Below are 19,692 nucleotides of genomic sequence, written 5' to 3' on the forward strand. Positions count from 1 at the left end.
TTAATTTTTGCTGAATTGAGCCTGGAAGTAATACCTCCATGTGTTTCACTGAAAAATTATTCAGGAAATGTATTTACTCACTCTTTCTTGAAACCTGGAAATTTCATCAGCAGCAGTTTTCCTTCTTTCTGCCTTTTCTGTCTTTTCCCGTATCTCCTTTTCAAGTCTCAAGAACTCTGCCTGCTCTTTCTTCTGTTGGGTGTAGGTTTCCAGCAGCAGCTTTAGTTTACACTGGCGCTGACGTGCTCTCTGCTGCTGCTTTTCTCTCTCTTCCTCCTCTTTTAACTGGGAAGCGTTTTTCGTTGACATTTCTATACTTCTCTGTTTTTTCCAAGCTTCAATGGCCAATTTTTGCTTCTTTCTTTGTTCTTCTTTTTGTTTTTGATTATCTTCCTGTTTATTATGAGAAAGTACTTGTATGCTGTCTTTTTCCTTTAATTTGAAAATTTCCTCCATTTTTTGCTGCTTTTTGGTTTTCCAATGCTGAATAGACTACGTGGTTAAAAAGCAATGAAAACAAGAAAAAATATTTTAGTAACCAAAAGCGTTTTATGTTTTATTTTTATTTGGCTGCACTGTGAAGCATGTGGGATCTTAGTTCCCCAACCAGTGACTGAACCTGGGCCTTGACAGTGAAAGCACCAAGTCCTCACCACTGGACTGCCAGGGAATTCCAGCCAAAAGCATTTTAAAATACAACCTCAAATCCATATCTCTTTCTACATAGTGACTGCAGTATCCTTGTTGCTTAGGTTTGAAAAGTGGTTTTTTAAATCAATGCAATTTTTTTCTACTTATCTTTGTAAAAAATTTAACGTATCTTTTAAAACACTAAATACTGGCTACTCCATTGGCCTTTCTCGTCCTCTTTGAATCAGCAGGTACACAAGGACTGCACCTCATGAAGTCTCCTCTTCCCCTTTATCTCTTCCTTCATATTCAGAGGGAAACAGTCCTTTCCTCTGATCATTTCACTTCTGCTTCCGAATTCTCTTTCTAGGCTTAGAATCCTTTCTGAGTGACCCATCTCTGGTCAAACTCAGAAAAGGAGTTAAAAGTGAGGTAGGTGAGGATATGAGCTCTAAAGCCAGGTATCTGGGACCAAATCCTGGCTTTGCATTTACTAGATGTGACCTTGGATGAGTCGTTACATGTCTCTGTTCTCGTTTTGCTCATTTGTAAGTGGTAGGTAGCATTTCTCAAACAGGGTTGTTCTGAAGTTTAAATGAGTCAGTGCCCGGCATGTAGTGCTTCAAAAGTATAAAAATAAAAAAGTAAAATAGCTTCATATCTTTACATGTGGGTATGTAAAGATTATTTAAAATTCTAGCAGCCTTTTCTATTCCATAAAGGAAACTGAATTATTTTCCCCTGAAGTTCCTCATGGTGTATCATTCATTTTCATGAAATACATCCTTATGCTATGTGTACTATATGCAACACAATGTGAGTAGACCACAGGTGATTAAAATAATACCAACGCCATCTATTCCAGTGCTACTCCAAGTACCAGTCCACAACAATATCAGCAATTCATGCCAGAACGTAAATCAACGTACTTCTTCTTTCAACGAGGAAGTTTTCTATGAAATAACAGTCACTTGAACTAAATAGCATGCTTACTGGGTAGTTGATTCTGGTATAATCATGGTAACTCATTGAAGACCCGAAATAGTTTGCAAACTAACATCTAGTCCATGGACCGAGTTTGACCAGCACTGCTCTAGGTGCGATAAGACATATGCATAAATACTAGAATATATTTTAGAACGTGCCATCGCACATCACACAAGACATATTAAATAAATGCTACTGACATTCTGAGGGGTGAGTAGGCAAAAGGAAGCAGCATATGATCTGGGCAGATGTAGGTAAGTTAGCAGTGCAGAGTGTAAGAAAGAAGGCGGTTCCAGAAAGTGAGAACAAGATAAGCAAGAGGACGTGGACCAGAAAGTTCATGGAATGTCTGAAAAGAAGTATGTTCATTTAGACAAAACATAGGATATATTAAAGGAAGGGGGAGGTAAGAATGGTAAGTTTTCTACTCAACCTTCTCAACTCAACAGATTTAAAATGCATTCCTGGACTTGCCTGGCCATCCAGTGGCTAAGACTCCATGCTTTCACCACAGGGGGCATGGGTTAGGTCCCTGCTCAGGGAACTTAATATCCTGCATGCTGCGGGGCGTGGCCAAAAAAACCCCAAAATACGAAATTGCATTCCTGATGTTGTACCCCCAAACTTCCCACTTCTCCTCGAACATGTCCTGCTTCAATAAATGACATCTCCTCTTTCACACTCTTTCCTCTATCACCCCTACATCCAATCAATCATCAGGGATCAGGAAACAGAGTGGCTGGGAACAAGAAGAGAAAGCCAGAATCTAGGTGGTTTACTTTTTTTGCAAGAAGCACAGTTAAGAGACAGTGCCTGTTCCTCCACCCTAGACAGGTGGCTCTGAAACTTGAGCTTGTTAACAGAATAATCTAGAGGCTTTATTTAAACTCAGATTTTGGGGCCCCACTCCCTGGGTTCAGACTAGGTCTGGGGTTGGACCCTGCTAAATTCTAACAAGTTCCCAGGTGATGCTGACTTTGCTGGCAGCTGGAAAAAAAAATCCCAAATAATTCTTGTGTGTGAAGTCACTCAGTCATGTCCGACTCTTTGCAACCCCATGGACTGCAGCCTACCAGGCTCTCCGTCCATGGGATTTTCCAGGCAAGAATACTGGAGTAGGTTGCCATTTCCTTCTCTAGATCTTCCCGACCCAGGGATTGAACCCGGGTCTCCTGCATTGTAGGCAGACACTTAACCGTCTAAGCCACCAGGGAAGTCCAAATAATTCTTACTAGATTGTTAATTTGAGATTTTAAAAATGACTTATGTTTCAAATTTTTTCTTAAAGTTTTAAGTGTCGACTTTATGAACACTGACCTTATTTTGGAGAGAAACAATAGCAACAAGAAACCACCAGCTATTTCCTCTAATACTTTATGTGCAGAATCAAGTATTTCTCTAATGCTCCTTTTTGGGTATGTTGCCTGCTGAACTGTCACACCTTTCTTGTCAAACCAATTGAATTAAAATTTACTGCGCTCAAGTCTACAAAAAAACAAAACAAAACTTAGGACTATCTAAGCCTATGGTTCTTGACCAGGGGCAATTTTTACTGTCCAGAGGACATCTGGTAATGTCTGGAGATATTTTTGATCATCATATTTAAGGTGGTGGTACTAGTATCTACTGTGTGGACGTCAAGGGCACTGCTAACCATCCTACAGTGCCCAGGACAGCCCTCACAGTAAAGAATTAGCCAGTCCAAACAGTCAACAATGCCAGTGTTGAGAAATCCTAATCTCAACCAGAGTCAGAATAATATTTTTGTGAAAACGGGACCTTTTAGGTATTTGCTACAATTAAGAGTTACTCTTTACTCTGGGGTTGCCAAAACTTTTGAGTCTTTTAAAATAAGTAGAGAAACTAAAGTTCCAAAACTATTTAGAAACTTTTGAGTCAAACAACTTTTTTTCCTACTGCCCCCTTTATTTTCTATTGAAAATTATGTGGACTTCACTAGTAAGATGACTTTTATCAAAAGCCTGGCTAAATCTGAATTTCCCATTTCCAGTGGACACAGGATGTTGACCACTGTCAGATGTTTTCTGACTCACTGTATTATTTCTCACAGTAGATTATGCTGGATGTTGAGTATGTCAACTATACTTCCACTAAAATGACTTAACTTCTCAATGCCTCAGTTTCACCTGCTATGAGACGGGGGAAACTGTTAACATATCTCACAGGGCTGAACTTAATTAATAATATACGTTAGTGTGTAGTACAGTCCTAGAACACAAATATATACAGTAAATAATAGCTATTACAATTCTTATTACCTCTTTTTTTCTTTCTTCTAGGGCCAGAAAATTTTGATACCATTTCTCATGCTGTTGAACTTCATCCTGCGTTCTTCCGGGAAGGTGCTCTAGAACTTCTCCCATGAACGCTGGCTTCCCTTTATGCTTGTTTCTCGTCTTCACAAAGTTCTGGTGGTCATAATCGTCCCAGCCCCCCTGGCGCCCTCCTGTCAGCTGAAGGAACCTTTCAAACTCTGCCACGGCTTCTGGAAGAGCACTTGGTGTGACTCTGTCCACAGGAACTTTGGCCGATGCTGCTCTGAAAGCCTTCTCTGTTCCTGGATCACCCAAAGCCCATGTGTCAAGTTTTCTTGATATGGCACTCAACTCATTATTAGTTGTTTTCTCTTCCTTAATAAGCTCTTCATATCTAAAATTTTAAAAATAAAAGTTTGAAAAATAAGATACAAACCAATCCATATTAACCCTTTGTTTTCCTTCAAATTTTATTATTCCCAACTCTTTTGATATCTTCTCCACTTCACAATATTAACATCTATAAATCTAAGCCTTCAAAGAGTTTCCTCAGAGGAAAAAACAATCTTTCAAACTCTTATTTGAGAGTTTATAGACTCCAAATATAAATGAAAATTCACTTTAAACATGCAAAGCAGTCTAAAACCTAAAGCAAAAGAGAGATATTATACTGCTTTTGTGTAAGACTAGTATTAAATTTGTAACAATAAAATAGTTTACATATAACCATCTAATAAAGAGTTATTGAAAAATAAAGGTAAATAACTTTAAATTAAAATGTGTTTAAAACATACATCAACCTCTGCTCTTCCTTAAAAGTGTTAATTGCATTTTCAATTTCCTCCATCATTTCTCTGAGCTTTTCAACAACTGTAAAAAAAAAAGGGGGGGGAAAATTATGTCATATTTTATTATGACTAAGAACTAAAAATTAGTTAGAAAATTAGAATGTTCTCTTAATTAAAAACCATTTCTCAGCCTAAAGGATAAGAAAAAAATGTACTTTTAAAAAGTAAATTTTTATGATTGCGATTTTTTGAACAGATTTTTTCCTAAGCATACATACCTTAAATATTATTTTTTTTCCAAAAAGCTTCTACATCATGTATGTTTTCTGTGACTTGCACTTTTTCTTTAACAATATGTTGTAATTAACTTTCTACATCAACGTACATATGGTATTTCATTCTTTGTATGGCTACATGGCATTTCATTGTCTAATGCTACCCTGAATCATTAATTCTCCAACTGATGAACCTTTAAATAGATGCAATGATGTAGTAACTATCTTTGCATATTTTTGCATGCTCAAATAAATATTTTTATTTTATTTTTTAATTTTTATTTTATATTGGAGTATCATTGATTAACAATGTTGTGCTAGTTTCAGGTGTACAACAAAGTGATTCAGTTACACATATACATGTATCTATTCTTTTTCAAATTCTTTTCATATTCAGGTTATTATATAATATCAAACAGAGTTCCCTGTGCTATACAGTAGGTCCTTGTTGCCTATTTATTTTGCAGTACGTACATGTCAATGCCCAACTCCCGATCTATCCCTCCCCCCTCAAATAAGTATTTTCAGAGGATAACTGATAACTTTAAGTGCTGAATTAAAAAGCATGCCCACCTTACAGTATGCAAACACTGTCACACCATCCTTCAAAGAGGCTCGACCTCTTTTCAGCTCCTGAGAGCGCTCCTTCTCACGTAATTCCAGCCATTTCCAAAATGATCAGAAATTTATTGTCACTGATTTAACTGACATTTTCATAATAATTAATAAGCCTGAGCCCTTTTCCATATGTGTTTTCGGTTTCTTTGGCTATAATATGCAACTTATAATCTTTGCCCATTCTCTTGTTCTGTTACCTTTGTTGCTCGAATTTGTAGACACTCTTTACACATTATGCATATTAGCTTTCTAAGTTACATATATATTGCTATTATCCTAATTTGTATTTCAACTTTGCTTATAAGTTTGAGGTATTTTTGAATAGTCAATTATGTCCATTTTTATGATTTCTGACTTTTTTCATTCTTATAAATTATAATATAATCATAAAAATATTAATCCATGTTCTTTTCTAATATTTTTAATGGTTTCGGATACTTACGATTTTTAGTGCTTATTATGCTATAAGCGGTGCACAACGTGCTCACATGCAGGCTCACTTCATCCCCGCAGCCCTGAGTAAGGCTGAACGATTCTCTCCACTTCAGAGCTCAGTAAGTGGAAGTTCAAACAGACTGAGTAACCTGCCTGAAACCGCTTACCTGACAATTCAAGGACTTGACCCAGCGCGTGTCTGACCTGAAGCCCATACACCCGAGCCCTTCACTGTACGCTTTGGGTTTACTGTACTGCTCTGCTCTCTCAGCAATGAGTGTTGGTGTAAGGAAAGAATAAGGACACAATTCTGTCTTTCACAAACGACTAAAATTTGCCCTAACACTACCTAGCCATTCCCTCAGGCATTTAAAATGCCTCTGAAAGGCAATAATTTCAAAACGCAAATGATGGGAAAATACTAAGCAAAGAATCAAGAATCTTTTTCACTTCATCAGCTGAACCTGAATCTTTGCATACCACAGATTCTTCATCTGAAGCTGCTGCTGCAGCTAAGTCCCTGTCGTGTCTGACTCTTGCGACCCCAGGGAGTGTAGCCCACCAGGCTCCTCTGTCCATGGGATGCTCCAGGCAAGAATACTGGAGTGGGCTGCCATGCCCTCCTCCAGGGGATCTTCTCGACTCAAGGATCGAACCTGTATCTCTTATGTCTCTTGTACTGGCAGGCGGGTTCTTTACCACTACTGTCACCTGGGAAGCCCTATTCATCCTATATATGACATTAACGTCTGTTCTACTTCGTAATTTATAAGAGTTTGATAGTATTTTAAAGATTAAAAAAAATACATAAACAGCAGATATTACAGTTTTCCTATGTTTCCTTATTAATACCTAACAAAAAGTAGGGTTTAGTTCCTTCATTAATGCCAAATAGAAAAATTTATTTAAAAAGTATATATTTTTCTAATGAACAATAGAGAAAACTAATACATAAGAAAAAATAAAAAAATGTAAATTTACTTACAATCAGGTGTAGGCTTCGCATCTTTTAACTGATGCTGAAGTTTCTTTACATTGCTGTATATTTTGGCCAATTGTTGCTGGATTTTTGCTCCTGTAAGGAAGAAGGATGTACTGTAAAATAAGTCTATGACAAATGTGGTTACCAACTCAGGATTCTTCACAGAAGACTGATCACCCTCACCTAGTAAATTACGTGAAGAACAATTAAAGAACAAAAGATGGTTTATGAGTGTTAAAATAGCCTGAACCAACTCTTGCTCTAAACAAAGCATCTAATTTCGTCTAATATTTTAAGGCACAATAGGTTAAGTCTTATTATAACCTGTGCCAGGGAAATATCCTTAGAAATATTTTTTTAACTCTGGAGACTGAATTATTGGACACTCATACATGGATCAGAAGCATCATTTTAGTCATGTTTTATTCTTTAACAGTTTTTTCCTTTTTGCTATAATTTACGGACATAGAGTTGATCTCAACTATTGTTAGAATACTAAAACTGTATAGCCAATATTAATGCTATGAATACCGACAAACTGCCCAGTGACAATTTACTTTATCTGACCACACCATCGAAGACAGGCTGGGGACACCCACTGGTGTCACAGTAATGGCCGTGAGGAGATGTCTCAGGATGCCATTTACTGGTGTCTATGCTTGCCCGGAAAACCTCATGGATGGAGGAGCCTGGTGGGCTGCAGTCCATGAGGTCGCCAAGAGTCAGACATGACTGAGCAACTTCACTTTCACTTTTCACTTTCATGCACTGGAGAAAGAAATGGCAACCTACTCCAGTGTTCTTGCCCGGAGAATCCCAGGGACGGGGGAGCCTGCAGGGTTGCCATCTTTGGAGTCGCAGAGAGTCGGACACGACTGAAGTGACTTAGCAGCAGCAGCAGCATGCTATAGGTTTCCCTGTAGTGCAGATGGTAAAGAATCTGCCTGCAATGCAGGAGACCTGGGTTCCATCCCTGGGTCAGGAAGATCCTCTGGAGAAGGGAATGGCAACCCACTCTAGTATTCTTGCCTGGAGAATCCCCATGGACAGAGGAGCCTGGTGGGCTACAGTTTGTGGGGTTGCAAAGAGTTGGACACGTCTCCGCGACTGACACTGCTCCTGTTATGCTACAGGTTGCCAAGCACAGCCAAAGGACCAGGCTAAAGTAAGGTGCTAAAAGAAAGAAAGTGAAGTCGCTTAGTCGTGTCCAACTCTTTGCGACCCCATGGACTGTAACCTATCAGGCTCCTCTGACCATGGGATTTTCCAGGCAAGAATACTGGAGTGGGTTGCCATGCTAGGCCCACAATAAAAGCCTGAAGAACAAAAGGTCTCAAAATCATTTTCAGATGTTCTGTATCATCAGCAGGAAGACTGGATTCTTCTTTCATATTTCCCTTCTGAAGTAGTAACCTTACTGTAATATTTACTTAAATTATTAGGATAAAGTCAAATATTTATATTTATATACACATTCATGTAATAATATTTGATCATCATCTTTGGGTATTATGCACCTCCTCCCCCCCTTTTTTTTTTGCAACTCTTCCACAAATGAACATGAAACACCAAAAGATTCTGTTCAAAAGTCTTTAAAAACAATTATTTTTTTTTTAAGTTTATCTCTAGGCTGGAAGCCAGTGCTATATTCAAAACAAACCCAAATATGCATATATGACTTTGGCTTTTTCCATTTTTTATTAAAATTCCAGAGTTCTATAAAAGTAGAAACTTTACCCAATGTATTTTATAGGCACCTACTCATTTTTGGAATTTTAGGTCAAGAAACATCCCTAGTAATCAGGAAAGTGTTTTCTGTTGTTTTACATTTGCCATAGTTTGAACAGCTACAATGATACCACTACAGGGAAAATATCTTTTATTAATTCATTTGGAACTGAGATTCTGCACTACAGGCAAAGCATTCAAGTACAACATTACATAAATGCATGCTAAAATGTGACATAATATTTGAGGTAAAGTATAGCTATTTAATGCTTTTGAGCTGAAACATGTGAAAGGGAAATTTCTATATCCTTATACTAATGCAATGCATTCCTTCTCCAAGATAAGATAAACACAAAGTGTGAATAAAAAGAAGCAAAACTGTAGACAAAGGGAAATTAGAAAATAAAAATAAAGTGCCTTAAAAGGGAGAAAATCAAGTGACTTAAAATGCACAGAATGGAGATACTCTACTTAATGGCATGATAGAGAGACAGAAAGATCAGCCTTTTTGTCTGTAAAAGAACTAAGGGGTATTAAGAAACATTAATATTAAACAAGGGATACTCAGATTCTTCTATAAATCAAAGAGAACAACTGGAAATCTGGCATTTATGTTAGGTCTCATCATTCCAACAGAAGAGAGAGAATGATTCTTGCCACCATCTGACAAAAGATAACTTTTTAAAATATTGCAATCTTATATTCTGAAAGGAGAAACTTACTAAAAATTTCTTTTAATTAACTATAAAGGTGTCTCATGAGCAGTATAACCTCTATGTAATAAGTCTCAATATCTTACAAAGTTCAGCTGGTTGATAACCACTGTTGTGCTGTGCTAAGTCGATTCAGTTGTCCTGACTCTTTGCGACCCTATGGACAGTAACCTGCCAGGCTCCTCTGTCCACGGAATTCTCCAGGCAATACTGGAGTGGGTTGTCATACCCTCCTCCAGGGGAATCTTTCTGACCCAGGGATCAGACACATCTCTTATGTCTCCTGTATTGCCAGGTAGGTTCTTTACCACTAGCACCAACCTGGGAAGCCCCTGAAAACCATTACTTTTCCTTTAATCAAAGTTAAGAAGTGTTTTTACTATAAAATAAAGACTTTGCAGTTTAAAAAAATCTACTCTACAAGGAAACAAGGTGTTCTTGTAAAATTCTTTTTTAAGGCCAACATTTAGTACAGTTAATGATTATTAATATTCATAACAAGCAGTAGAACATATTCAGTGTACAATCTCTAACACTTTCTTATATATTAGGTTGGCCAAAAGGTTCATTTGGGTTTTTCCATAACATCGTACAGAAAAACCCGAACGAAGCTTTGAGCCTATCCAATACTATCACATCAGATGCACAGACAGCTCTCCTATGGTAGAAATGGCAGGTTTTATTAACATATCACAGACAAGTAAGCTCGGGTTTAAGCAACTATGTGACTTGAGCACTTTAACAGTCATACGGGTTCTGAATCTGTTGATGCTTACTGAATGTGGGATTCAGTCAATAGGATCCTGGTGATGAGCTAAGATAAGACACCAGTAATTAGTTTTCCTTTATTTTTTAAATTTGTTGCCCATAATCAAAGCTTTATTTAAAAACTGACACCAAAATACGAGAGCATTGCTGCAAACCTTGAAAATTAAACATAATTACATTATCTTGGTAGATACTGGACTCGCTGAACTGAAAAGGCTTTCTGTGATAGGACACAGATTCAGGAAGTTGTGTGGCTCATTAGTACTGCTTCTTCTAAATGAACATCCTTCTGAGTCTGGCATTTCCTCCTATTGGCTGGCACAACAGTTGAATAACCTACACCAAACACCACGGTGTAAATCTGGCTGTAAACCAGATTTGTAGCTACCTGGACATTTTACATACATAAAGTAAGAATTTGGACTCCGAACCTGCTGTGTCTTTTTAAGTTTTTCTGTTCCTCTTCCAAGGAAGGCTATAGTACATCTCCAGCTAAAGGCGTGTTGATCCTTCTGCAAGCCCAGCCTGTGCAGATCTTTAAGGCACCCTTCCTTTATTTTAAAATAATGTAGTTTCATTACTGATGTGAAAACCAGAAAACAAAACCCTCTTTTTCCTATTAAGACGAAATATACACAGGAAACATACAATTATAAATATCCAGACTAGTGACCCCCCAAAATAAATACATATGCTTACAAGAGAAACTCATTACACCAACTAGACGGCATCATGACAGAGACTGTAACGGTCAGTGCCCAAGGACAAGGCACAGGGCAAAACTATGACTATGTATCTCTCAATGAGTTTTGTTCATCATGAACTCAACTTACTTTCTGTTTTCCTGCTGTTAATCAGTTTATTTTCCAATTCTTCCAGCATACTATGTTCAATTCTGAAGTCACTTTTTTGGTTGTAGAAATGACTGTGTTTGTCTTTTTCTAGATTAATAACCCTTTAGGGAAAGAAACAAATAGCATAACTATGATTTAAGTACATTTTAAATTGTTTAAAATATAAATATACTTACAATCTGTACTTTGTATTAATTCATCGAAGGATTCAAAATAAAATTACTTGGATCAATAAGGCTATGGAATCAAAACAGTAGTTAGGAAAGTGTTGTGTGTGTGTGTGTATACTAGTCGTTCAGTCGTGTCCAACTCTGTGACCCCATGGACTATAGCCTGACAGGCTCCTCTGTTCATGGAATTCTCCAGGCAAGAATACTGGAGTGGGTTGCCATTCCCTTCTCCAGGGAATCTTCCCAACCCAGGGATCGAACCTGGGTCTCCTGCACTGCAGGCAGATTCTTTACCATCTGAGCCACAGGGAAGCAAAATGCACTATAGAAATGCAAGTTATTAATACTAGTAAAACTGAAGCTTCAAAAGGCAAACAATCTATGAAGGCAGGGATTTTAGTGCTTTTATGGGATATGGTCTACATTTACTTCAAAGCTTCCTTCATCTCATCCTTGCTCCCTGGCCTTAATCCATCTATCAGTACGGATTTCTGATGTTAGCTTGAACCTGAGGTAAAAACAAAACAATTTACCATCAAGAAACTTCTTTGGTTGGACAAAGAAATTTATTTTCTCAACATCTGTTTTCTTTCTCCCACAAGGTGGAAATTAATATAACTACTTCTCCACTAATCCTGAATTTAATGAGTGGTGGAGTATCTCTGGTCACTGATTTCCTTTCCTCTATTCTGAGAGGCAACTATATTAGGCAGAGTTTCCCATTCTTTTTCACTTGCCACACCAAGAAAAGAATTTAATATATAAGGCACACTGAGGTAAATATATGAGAATGCCACAGGCCCTACCTGGCTGCCCCAAGGTTGAGGGAGTCATAACTTCAATCTGTGTTGGGAGGAGGGAAGGAGGAGAACAGAGACATCAAAAAGATTTTAGTCTGCAGGTCAGTCTGACAGACTGAGGGCAGCTCCCGGGGTCCTGCACTGAGAGCTCCAGCCCATCGCGACTCTGGCTGGGGTGGGGAAAGGTACTAAAATCAAACAGAAATGCCCATCACAGATACAGGCTACGCTATGACAGTAAGTTATGTTTTGCTACTCTGGATTAGAAATATTAACCCATCAGTTCAGTCGCTCAGTTGTGTCCAACTCTTTGCAACCGCATGAATCGCAGCACACCAGGCCCCCCTGTCCATCACCAACTCCCGGAGTTTACTCAAACTCATGCCATCTCATCCTCTGTTGTCCCCTTCTCCTCCTGCCCCCAATCCCTCCCAGCATCAGGGTCTTTTCCAATAAGTCAATTCTTCGCATCAGGTGGCCAAAGTATTGGAGTTTCAGCTTTAGCATCAGTCCTTCCAATGAACACCCAGGGCTGATCTCCTTTAGGATGGACTGGTTGGATCTCCTTGCAGTCCAAGGGACTCTCAAGAGTCTTCTCCAACACCACAGTTCAAAAGCATCAATTTTTCGGTGCTCAGCTTTCTTCACAGTCCAACTCTCACATCCATACATGACCACTGGAAAAACCATAGCCTTGACCAGACGGACCTTTGTTGGCGAAGTAATGTCTCTGCTTTTTAATATGCTATCTAGGTTGGTCATAACTTTCCTTCCAAGGAGTAAGCGTCTTTTAATTTCATGGCTGCAGTCACCATCTGCAGTGATTTTGGAGCCCCCAAAAATAAAGTCTGACACTGTTTCCACTGTCTCCCCATCTATTTCCCATGAGGTGATGGGACCCAGATGACATGATCTTAGTTTTCTGAATGTTGAGCTTTAAGCCAACTTTTTCACTCTCCTCTTTCACTTTCATCAAGAGGCTCTTTAGTTCCTCTTCACTTTCTGCCATAAGGGTGGTGTCATCTGCGTGTCTGAGGTTATTGATATTTCTCCCGGGAATCTTGATTCCAGCTTGTGCTTCTTCCGGCCCAGTGTTTCTCATGATGTACTCTGCATATAAGTTGAATAAGCAGGGTGACAATATATAGCCTGACGTACTCTTTTTCCTATTTGGAACCAGTTGATTGTTCCATGTCCAGTTCTAACTGTTGCTTCCTGACCTGCATACAGGTTTCTCAAGAGGCAGGTCAGGTAGTCTGGTATTCCCATCTCTTTCAGAATTTTCCACAGTTTATTGTGATCTACACAGTTAAAGGCTTTGGCGTAGTCAATAAAGCAGAAATAGATGTTTTTCTGGAACTCTCTTGCTTTTTGGATGATCCAGAGGATATTGGCAATTTGATTTCTGGTTCCTCTGCCTTTTCTAAAACCAGCTTGAACATCTGGAAGTTTTCGATTCACATATTGCTGATTATGTCAACCCATAAAGATACTCAAAATGTAATAATGGAGACAAACTGCCAAACATAAAAAAAGATGCTCAACGTCTCTTATAACATGAGAAAAGAAAATTGAAACTATACCATGGTAACATGGTACATCTATTAGACTGGGGGGAAAAAAAAAAAGTTTAATATATTCTGATGATAAAACTGTGGGGAAATGGGTCCTCTTGTATATTGTTGGTGAAATCATAAATGGCCTATCAAGGACAATTTAGAAATTATTCACTATTCATCACAATCATGAATAATCAGAAATTATTCATTACAATCACAAATTCATATACCTTTGGTCCAGCATTTCTACTTGTAGGAATTTTTCCTAAAGATACACTTACAGATGTGCAGAACGACATGAGCCTCCATGGACGCTGCAGCTAATTCAGCATTTATCACTGTAACTCAGTGTTCTCTGCAGCCTGGTGTCGACCACTAAGGGGCAGAGGAAGTAGGCGGCGCCACGCGCACGCACTGGGACACAGCGCGGTGCCTGCCTATGTTCTCACAAGGGAAGACCTCCAAGACACCCTCCTTTGTAACGAAGGTTCTGTATGAAGATGCTAAGACATACTAGAGAATGCACACTGATTCCCCTCATATCGTTTCATATGATATATACCTCATGTCACTCTAACTCAACAACTTTACCCGTCTTTTTCCTCTCTTCCATCTACCTTTTCTTCTCCTTCCTCTTCCTTTTTTCTTTAGTACGCTAAAGGAAACCCACTACATTATGTTCTTCCACCCCACATGTGTCAGTGTGCATTTCTAGAGATTGTGAGCATTTGATTTGTGTAACTATAACAACATTATCATGCCTGAACAAAATCAGTAATTTTTTGGTATCTAGGATATACTCGTTAAAAATACAAAACAAGATGCAGAACAATGTATATAGTATGCTACCATTATAAAAAAAAAAGGAACCATCTGAATATGCATTTTTATGTCCTTAAAAAAGCATATAAAATACCTGTGGAAGGATACCCAAGAAACTAAAAATAGTGGTTGTTTAGGGAGAAGGGAAACAGGTGATACGGTCACAGGTGAAACAAAGCCTTCTACTGTGGGTCCTTTGATATGAATTGATTATTGAATTATATGAATGTATAATCTATTCTGAAAATAAAAATATTACAAATGGTGTTCTTCCCTTTATACTCAATGAGAACTGTTGGATTCAATTTCAATGGATTTTTCTAACACTCTTTCAAGGAGTTTTTCCAAAACCTTATAACAGATGAAGAAAGCCTAATCACAGTTGTAAAACCCATACACAGGCAAGGAACCTATCGATACTGGCATAATCTAACTGGCTTGCTATATTTATGTACATTAATCATCTGGTAGATTATCTTATCTAGAAAAAAAACATGAACCAGAAATCTTAACCTAGAGTCCAAGTCTATCTAAGATAACGCATTTTATAAATTAAAAAAAAAATTGTAGTTTATCAAACTCTGAATATTAAAAATTAAATAATTAAACCAATACAGTCAGAATTCAGTCTCACAAGCCTGGACTATGGTATAACTTGTTAAAATTCAAACAGTATACTATTTACTGGTAGAATTTCTAAGCAGATAACTGCCACTAATTCTGGTCCAGAGATCATTTCTTACAAAAGCTTTCTTTTCTCTTGGTTCTTCAGCAAATTGACACTGCATAAATTCAGAGCAGTGTTTTATAAAGCCTCCAACTATAGGAGAGGGTTGGCTGCTCTGAGCTCTAGTTCTTTTACCTTTACTCATTGTATTTATTAAATCACATGGTGCGACTAACAATGCTGAATCTTCAGTAAATATCACTGGTTATTTAAAAAATACATAAACACTAAAGCTTAAAATAAATGCCAACTTCTCAATTTGTCTAGTCATAATGTACAGGGTGAATCTGAAAGAGATAGAGACCAAGGAAGGGAGACCAATTAAAAGGCCAATAAAAAAAAAAAACCTCAAGAGTACAGCAGGACTCTTCATTAAAATTATTCACTCAAAAATATTTACCAAGTGCTTACTTTGCTGTCAAAATGTATTCAATCTGTTACTTGATATATGTGATCTAAAGAAATCTTTTATTCTCCTTGATATACACTGATTCAAAATAGTTAAAATGTAAAGAACTCTACTTAAAATTAACTTTATATTAAATAGTTTACTATCATTTGTATATTTCACACTTCTCACAGGTCCCTTGTTTTACAATTGAAAGGTTAGTGACTAGTCTTTGGTATGGGATTAGATAGAGTGGAGGAGAATTAACTTTATATTGTTCATAATAAAATGATGAGCAATGTTCCTTGAAGATAATGTTCTTATACTTACTGATTTTTAAATTTTTCAGCTGTACGTATGAATTCTGCTTTCTTAGTTCGACTAACTTTCTGCTTCCAGTTTTGAAGATGAAAAGGACGAATTCCACCTGAAGTACCAAGACAGCCATCATTCTGAAGAGAAAACAAGAACAAATTTATCTTCAGTAATAAAAATGGTGGGAGATGAACGTGAAATTCTTTCCAGAGTGTGTGCTGTCCCTAGTTGCTCAGTCGTGTCTGACTCTGTGGCCCCATGGACTGTAGCCCCCCAGGCTCCTCTGTCCATGGGATTCTCCAGGCAAGAGTACTGGAGTGGGTTTCCATGCCCTCCTCCAGGGCATCTTCCCAACCCAGGGATCAAACCAGGTCTCTTGTATTGCAGGTGGATTCTTTACTGTCTGAGCCAGCAGGGAAGCCCTTTTTCCAGGGATAAAATATCAATAATGGAGTTTCTCAGGGGATAATTTTGGGGCCAATCTTATTTAATTTTTAAAAATACAGCTTGTGGAAGAAGGAACATGTGTTTTAAAATGCTAAATTAGTGAGAAATGTAATGTCTTCAGGGATTTTTATAAAAATCTCTTAATTCTTTCATTCATTCATTCATTTACCAATATGCATTGAACACTTATGATGTGACAGGTGCTGGCCTAGACACTAGGGAAACAAAGGTGGTCCATGATAACATGTGTGTGCTGCATGCTAAGTTGCTTCAGTCGTGTCTGACTTTTGTGACCCTAGGGACCATAGCCCGCCAGGCTGCTCTGTGCATGGGATTCTCCAGGTAAGAATACTGGAGTGGGTTGCCGTGCCCTCGTCTAGGGGATCTTCTGGACCCAGAAGATCGAGGAATCGAGCCCACATTTCCTATGTCTCCGGCATTGGTAGGCGAGTTCTTTACCACTAGGGCCACCGGAAAAGTCCCCATGACAATATGGCCTCTGCCTTAAAATCTAGAGAGGGAAACAGACTTAAAAAGAAAAGAGCAAATAAGTGATACACTTTTTAAAAAACCAACACGGTTTTTTAAGGAAAATAAACAGTGCTATTAAGGAAATAAACAGTGCTGAGATGAAGATAATGGGGCCAAGGGTTTTTTTGTTTTTTTTTTCTTTTCAGTTAGAATGGCCACAGAGGTCTATTTGAGGGGATGATGTTTGAAGAAGAACAGAACCAACCTGGCCAAAAGCTGCAGGGAAAGGTGTGCCAGGCAGAGGGACCAGCAAGTCCAAAAGCCCTCCAGCAGGAAAAAAGCTTGGCTGGTTCAAGCAAAGCAAAGAAAACTGTGACATTAAGATGAGTGAAGTGCAGAGCTTTGCAGGAGATGAGGGTATGGAGCCAGGCAAGTGGCATATCACACCAGCATTTTAAGTCACTACAGGAGTCTGGATTTTACTGAAGGGTTTAGAGTAGGAGAATGCCATGACACATTTAATTTTTAAAGAAAATCTTTCTAGTCTTTAAAGAATAAATTGGGGGAGGTGGAGGAAGAGGTGAGGCAAGGCTGGAAGCAGGAGAACCAATGAGACAGGTGATGCAGCAACAAAGACACAGAATGATGGTGTTCAGGTCTACCAGAGTGGTGGTGGAGACTAAAAGTAAAAAGCCTAAATGTATCTTGGAGGTATAATCAAGAGGAATTGCTGACAGCCTGAGAGATTAAAAAAAATAATAATAAAGGAACCAAGCCTTCAAATTTTGAGGAGCAAGCAAGAATAAAGTAATGATTTTAGGTTAATACTTGCAAAATTGAGATTTATTTCACATACCATAGAATGTGCACATAAAAGTTTACAGTTCAGTGTTTTTTACTATATTCACAAAGTCATGCAATCATCAACACTATCTAGTACCCGAATATTTCCATTATACCCAAAAGAAAGCTCACCCTCATTAAGCAGTCACTTCCCATACCCTTTTTCCACCCACTTCCTGGTAATCATTAATCTTTGTTCTGATTCTGTGGATTTGCCTGTTCTGGACAACTAATATAAACAGCATCATACAATATACAACCTTCTGTGTCTGGCTTCTTTCACTGAGTATAATATTTTAAAGATTCATTCATGTTGTACCATGAATCTGTACTTCATTCCTTTTCATGGCTAAGTAATATTCCACAAGAATCTAACATATTTTGTTTATCTACTCATCAGCTGACGGACAATTGGGTTACTTTCACTATTTGGTCACCATTAATAATGTTACTAAGAACATTTATGTACAAGTTTTAGTATAAATTCAATTTTCTTGGGTATTTCTAGCAGTGGAATTTCTGGATCACAGGTTAATTCTTTACTTTCCCATTTGTGTTATTTTTTACTGTTACAGTGGAAGCATTCCTCTAAGTCCTTTATCAGATAAATGACCTGCAAATATTTCCCCCAATTCTGAGTTCTTTCCACTTTCCTGATAATATCCTTTGAAGCACAGAAGTTTTGAAGTTTTGAACTTTTGAAGAACTATCCAACTGTTTTCCACAGTGGCTGCATCACTATATAATTTGACATTGCCCTCAGCATGATATGGGAGTTCCAGTTTCTTCACATCCTCACCCACATTTTCTACTGTCTATTTCTCTTTTACTATAATCATCCTACTGGATGTGAAGTAGTATCTCACAGTGGTTTTGATTAGCCCGTAATGACTAATGACGCTGAGCATCTTTTCATACACTTATTGGCTATTTCCTTGAAGGAATACCTACTTATATCTTTTCCAATTGTAAAACCTGGGTTGTCTTTTTGAGTTTTAACAGTTTTATATTTTTAGATGTCCTTATAAAAATATGATTTGCAAATGTTTTTCTCCCATTCAGTAGGTCATCTTTTCATTTTGCTGATATTCCCTTTACTGTGCAGAAGGATCTTTTCAGTTTGATGTAGCCTCCTTCAACTTTAGATAATTATTTCACTGGACACAGAATTCTTGGTCAACAGTCCTTTTCTTTCAGCATTTTGACTATGACTGTTATCCCATGGGGCTTCCCAGGAGATGCTAGTGGTAAAGAACCCACCGGCCAATACAGGAGACACAGACACAGGTTTGATTCCTGGGTCCACAAGATCCCCTGGAAGAGGGCACAGCAACCAACTCCAGTATTCTTGCCTGGAGAATCCCATGGACAAAGGAGCCTGGTAGGCTACAGTCCATAGCGTTGCAAAAAGTCGACACAACTGAAGCAATTTAGCATGCACACGTATTATCCGATACTTTTGAAGTCCAAGGTTTCTGTTGAGAAATCAGTTGTTAATCTTATTGAGAAAGCCTAATATGTGTTGAATTGATTTCTCTGTTGGTGCTTTCAGAATTTTCTTTTTGTCTCTTTCTTACAGTTTGATTATGACATGTCTAGGTATGGATCTTGAAGTTCACTAAATTCCAACAATGCGTAGATCAATACTACAGCCATCATTTCTTCAAACATTCTTTCCCCGCTTTTCTCTCTCTCTCCTTTTGGGTCTCTCATTAGCGGTGGCATCTGATGGTGTTTCACAGGTCTTTAATGCTCTGTTCCCTTTTCTTCATTCTTTTTTTCTTTAGATTCCTCATCCTGGATAATCTAAATTGACCTACCTTCTTCTGCCAGCCTAAACGTAGTGGTGAGTCTCTCTAGTGAATTTTTCATTTGCATTTTTGTACTTTTTAACTCCAAAATTTCTATTCCATTCTTTTCCTATAACTTCTCTCTTTGTCAGTTTGGTTCAGTCGCTCAGTCGTGTCTGACTCTTTGCAATCCCATGAACTGCAGCACGCCAGGCTTCCCTGTCCATCACCAACTCCCTGAGTTTACTCAAACTCATGTCCATTGAGTCGGTGATGTCATCCAACCATCTCATCCTCTGTTGTTCC

The 19,692-nt window shown here is 38.1% G+C and overlaps 1 protein-coding gene across 2 annotated transcripts in view; it reads right to left on the bottom strand.

Moving 5' to 3' along the window:
* CCDC112 (coiled-coil domain containing 112) overlaps positions 1–19,692 on the bottom strand; it is a 29,735-nt gene that overhangs the window by 4,211 nt on the left and 5,832 nt on the right. For both annotated transcript variants that reach the window (XR_011485945.1, XM_070462350.1), the window contains exons 2-7: positions 15,851–15,972; positions 11,034–11,155; positions 6,995–7,084; positions 4,688–4,763; positions 3,897–4,287; positions 82–492 (exon numbers count right to left, since the gene is read on the bottom strand). Coding sequence is in view for 1 of the 2 variants with exons in the window: in XM_070462350.1 (XP_070318451.1) it covers positions 82–492; positions 3,897–4,287; positions 4,688–4,763; positions 6,995–7,084; positions 11,034–11,155; positions 15,851–15,972 (1,212 nt within the window). In the remaining variant the exon portion in view is untranslated. The remainder of the gene's footprint in view (positions 1–81; positions 493–3,896; positions 4,288–4,687; positions 4,764–6,994; positions 7,085–11,033; positions 11,156–15,850; positions 15,973–19,692) is intronic.

This window comes from Odocoileus virginianus, unplaced genomic scaffold, assembly GCF_023699985.2.
Source record: "Odocoileus virginianus isolate 20LAN1187 ecotype Illinois unplaced genomic scaffold, Ovbor_1.2 Unplaced_Scaffold_3, whole genome shotgun sequence".
Classification (NCBI taxonomy): domain Eukaryota; kingdom Metazoa; phylum Chordata; class Mammalia; order Artiodactyla; family Cervidae; genus Odocoileus; species Odocoileus virginianus.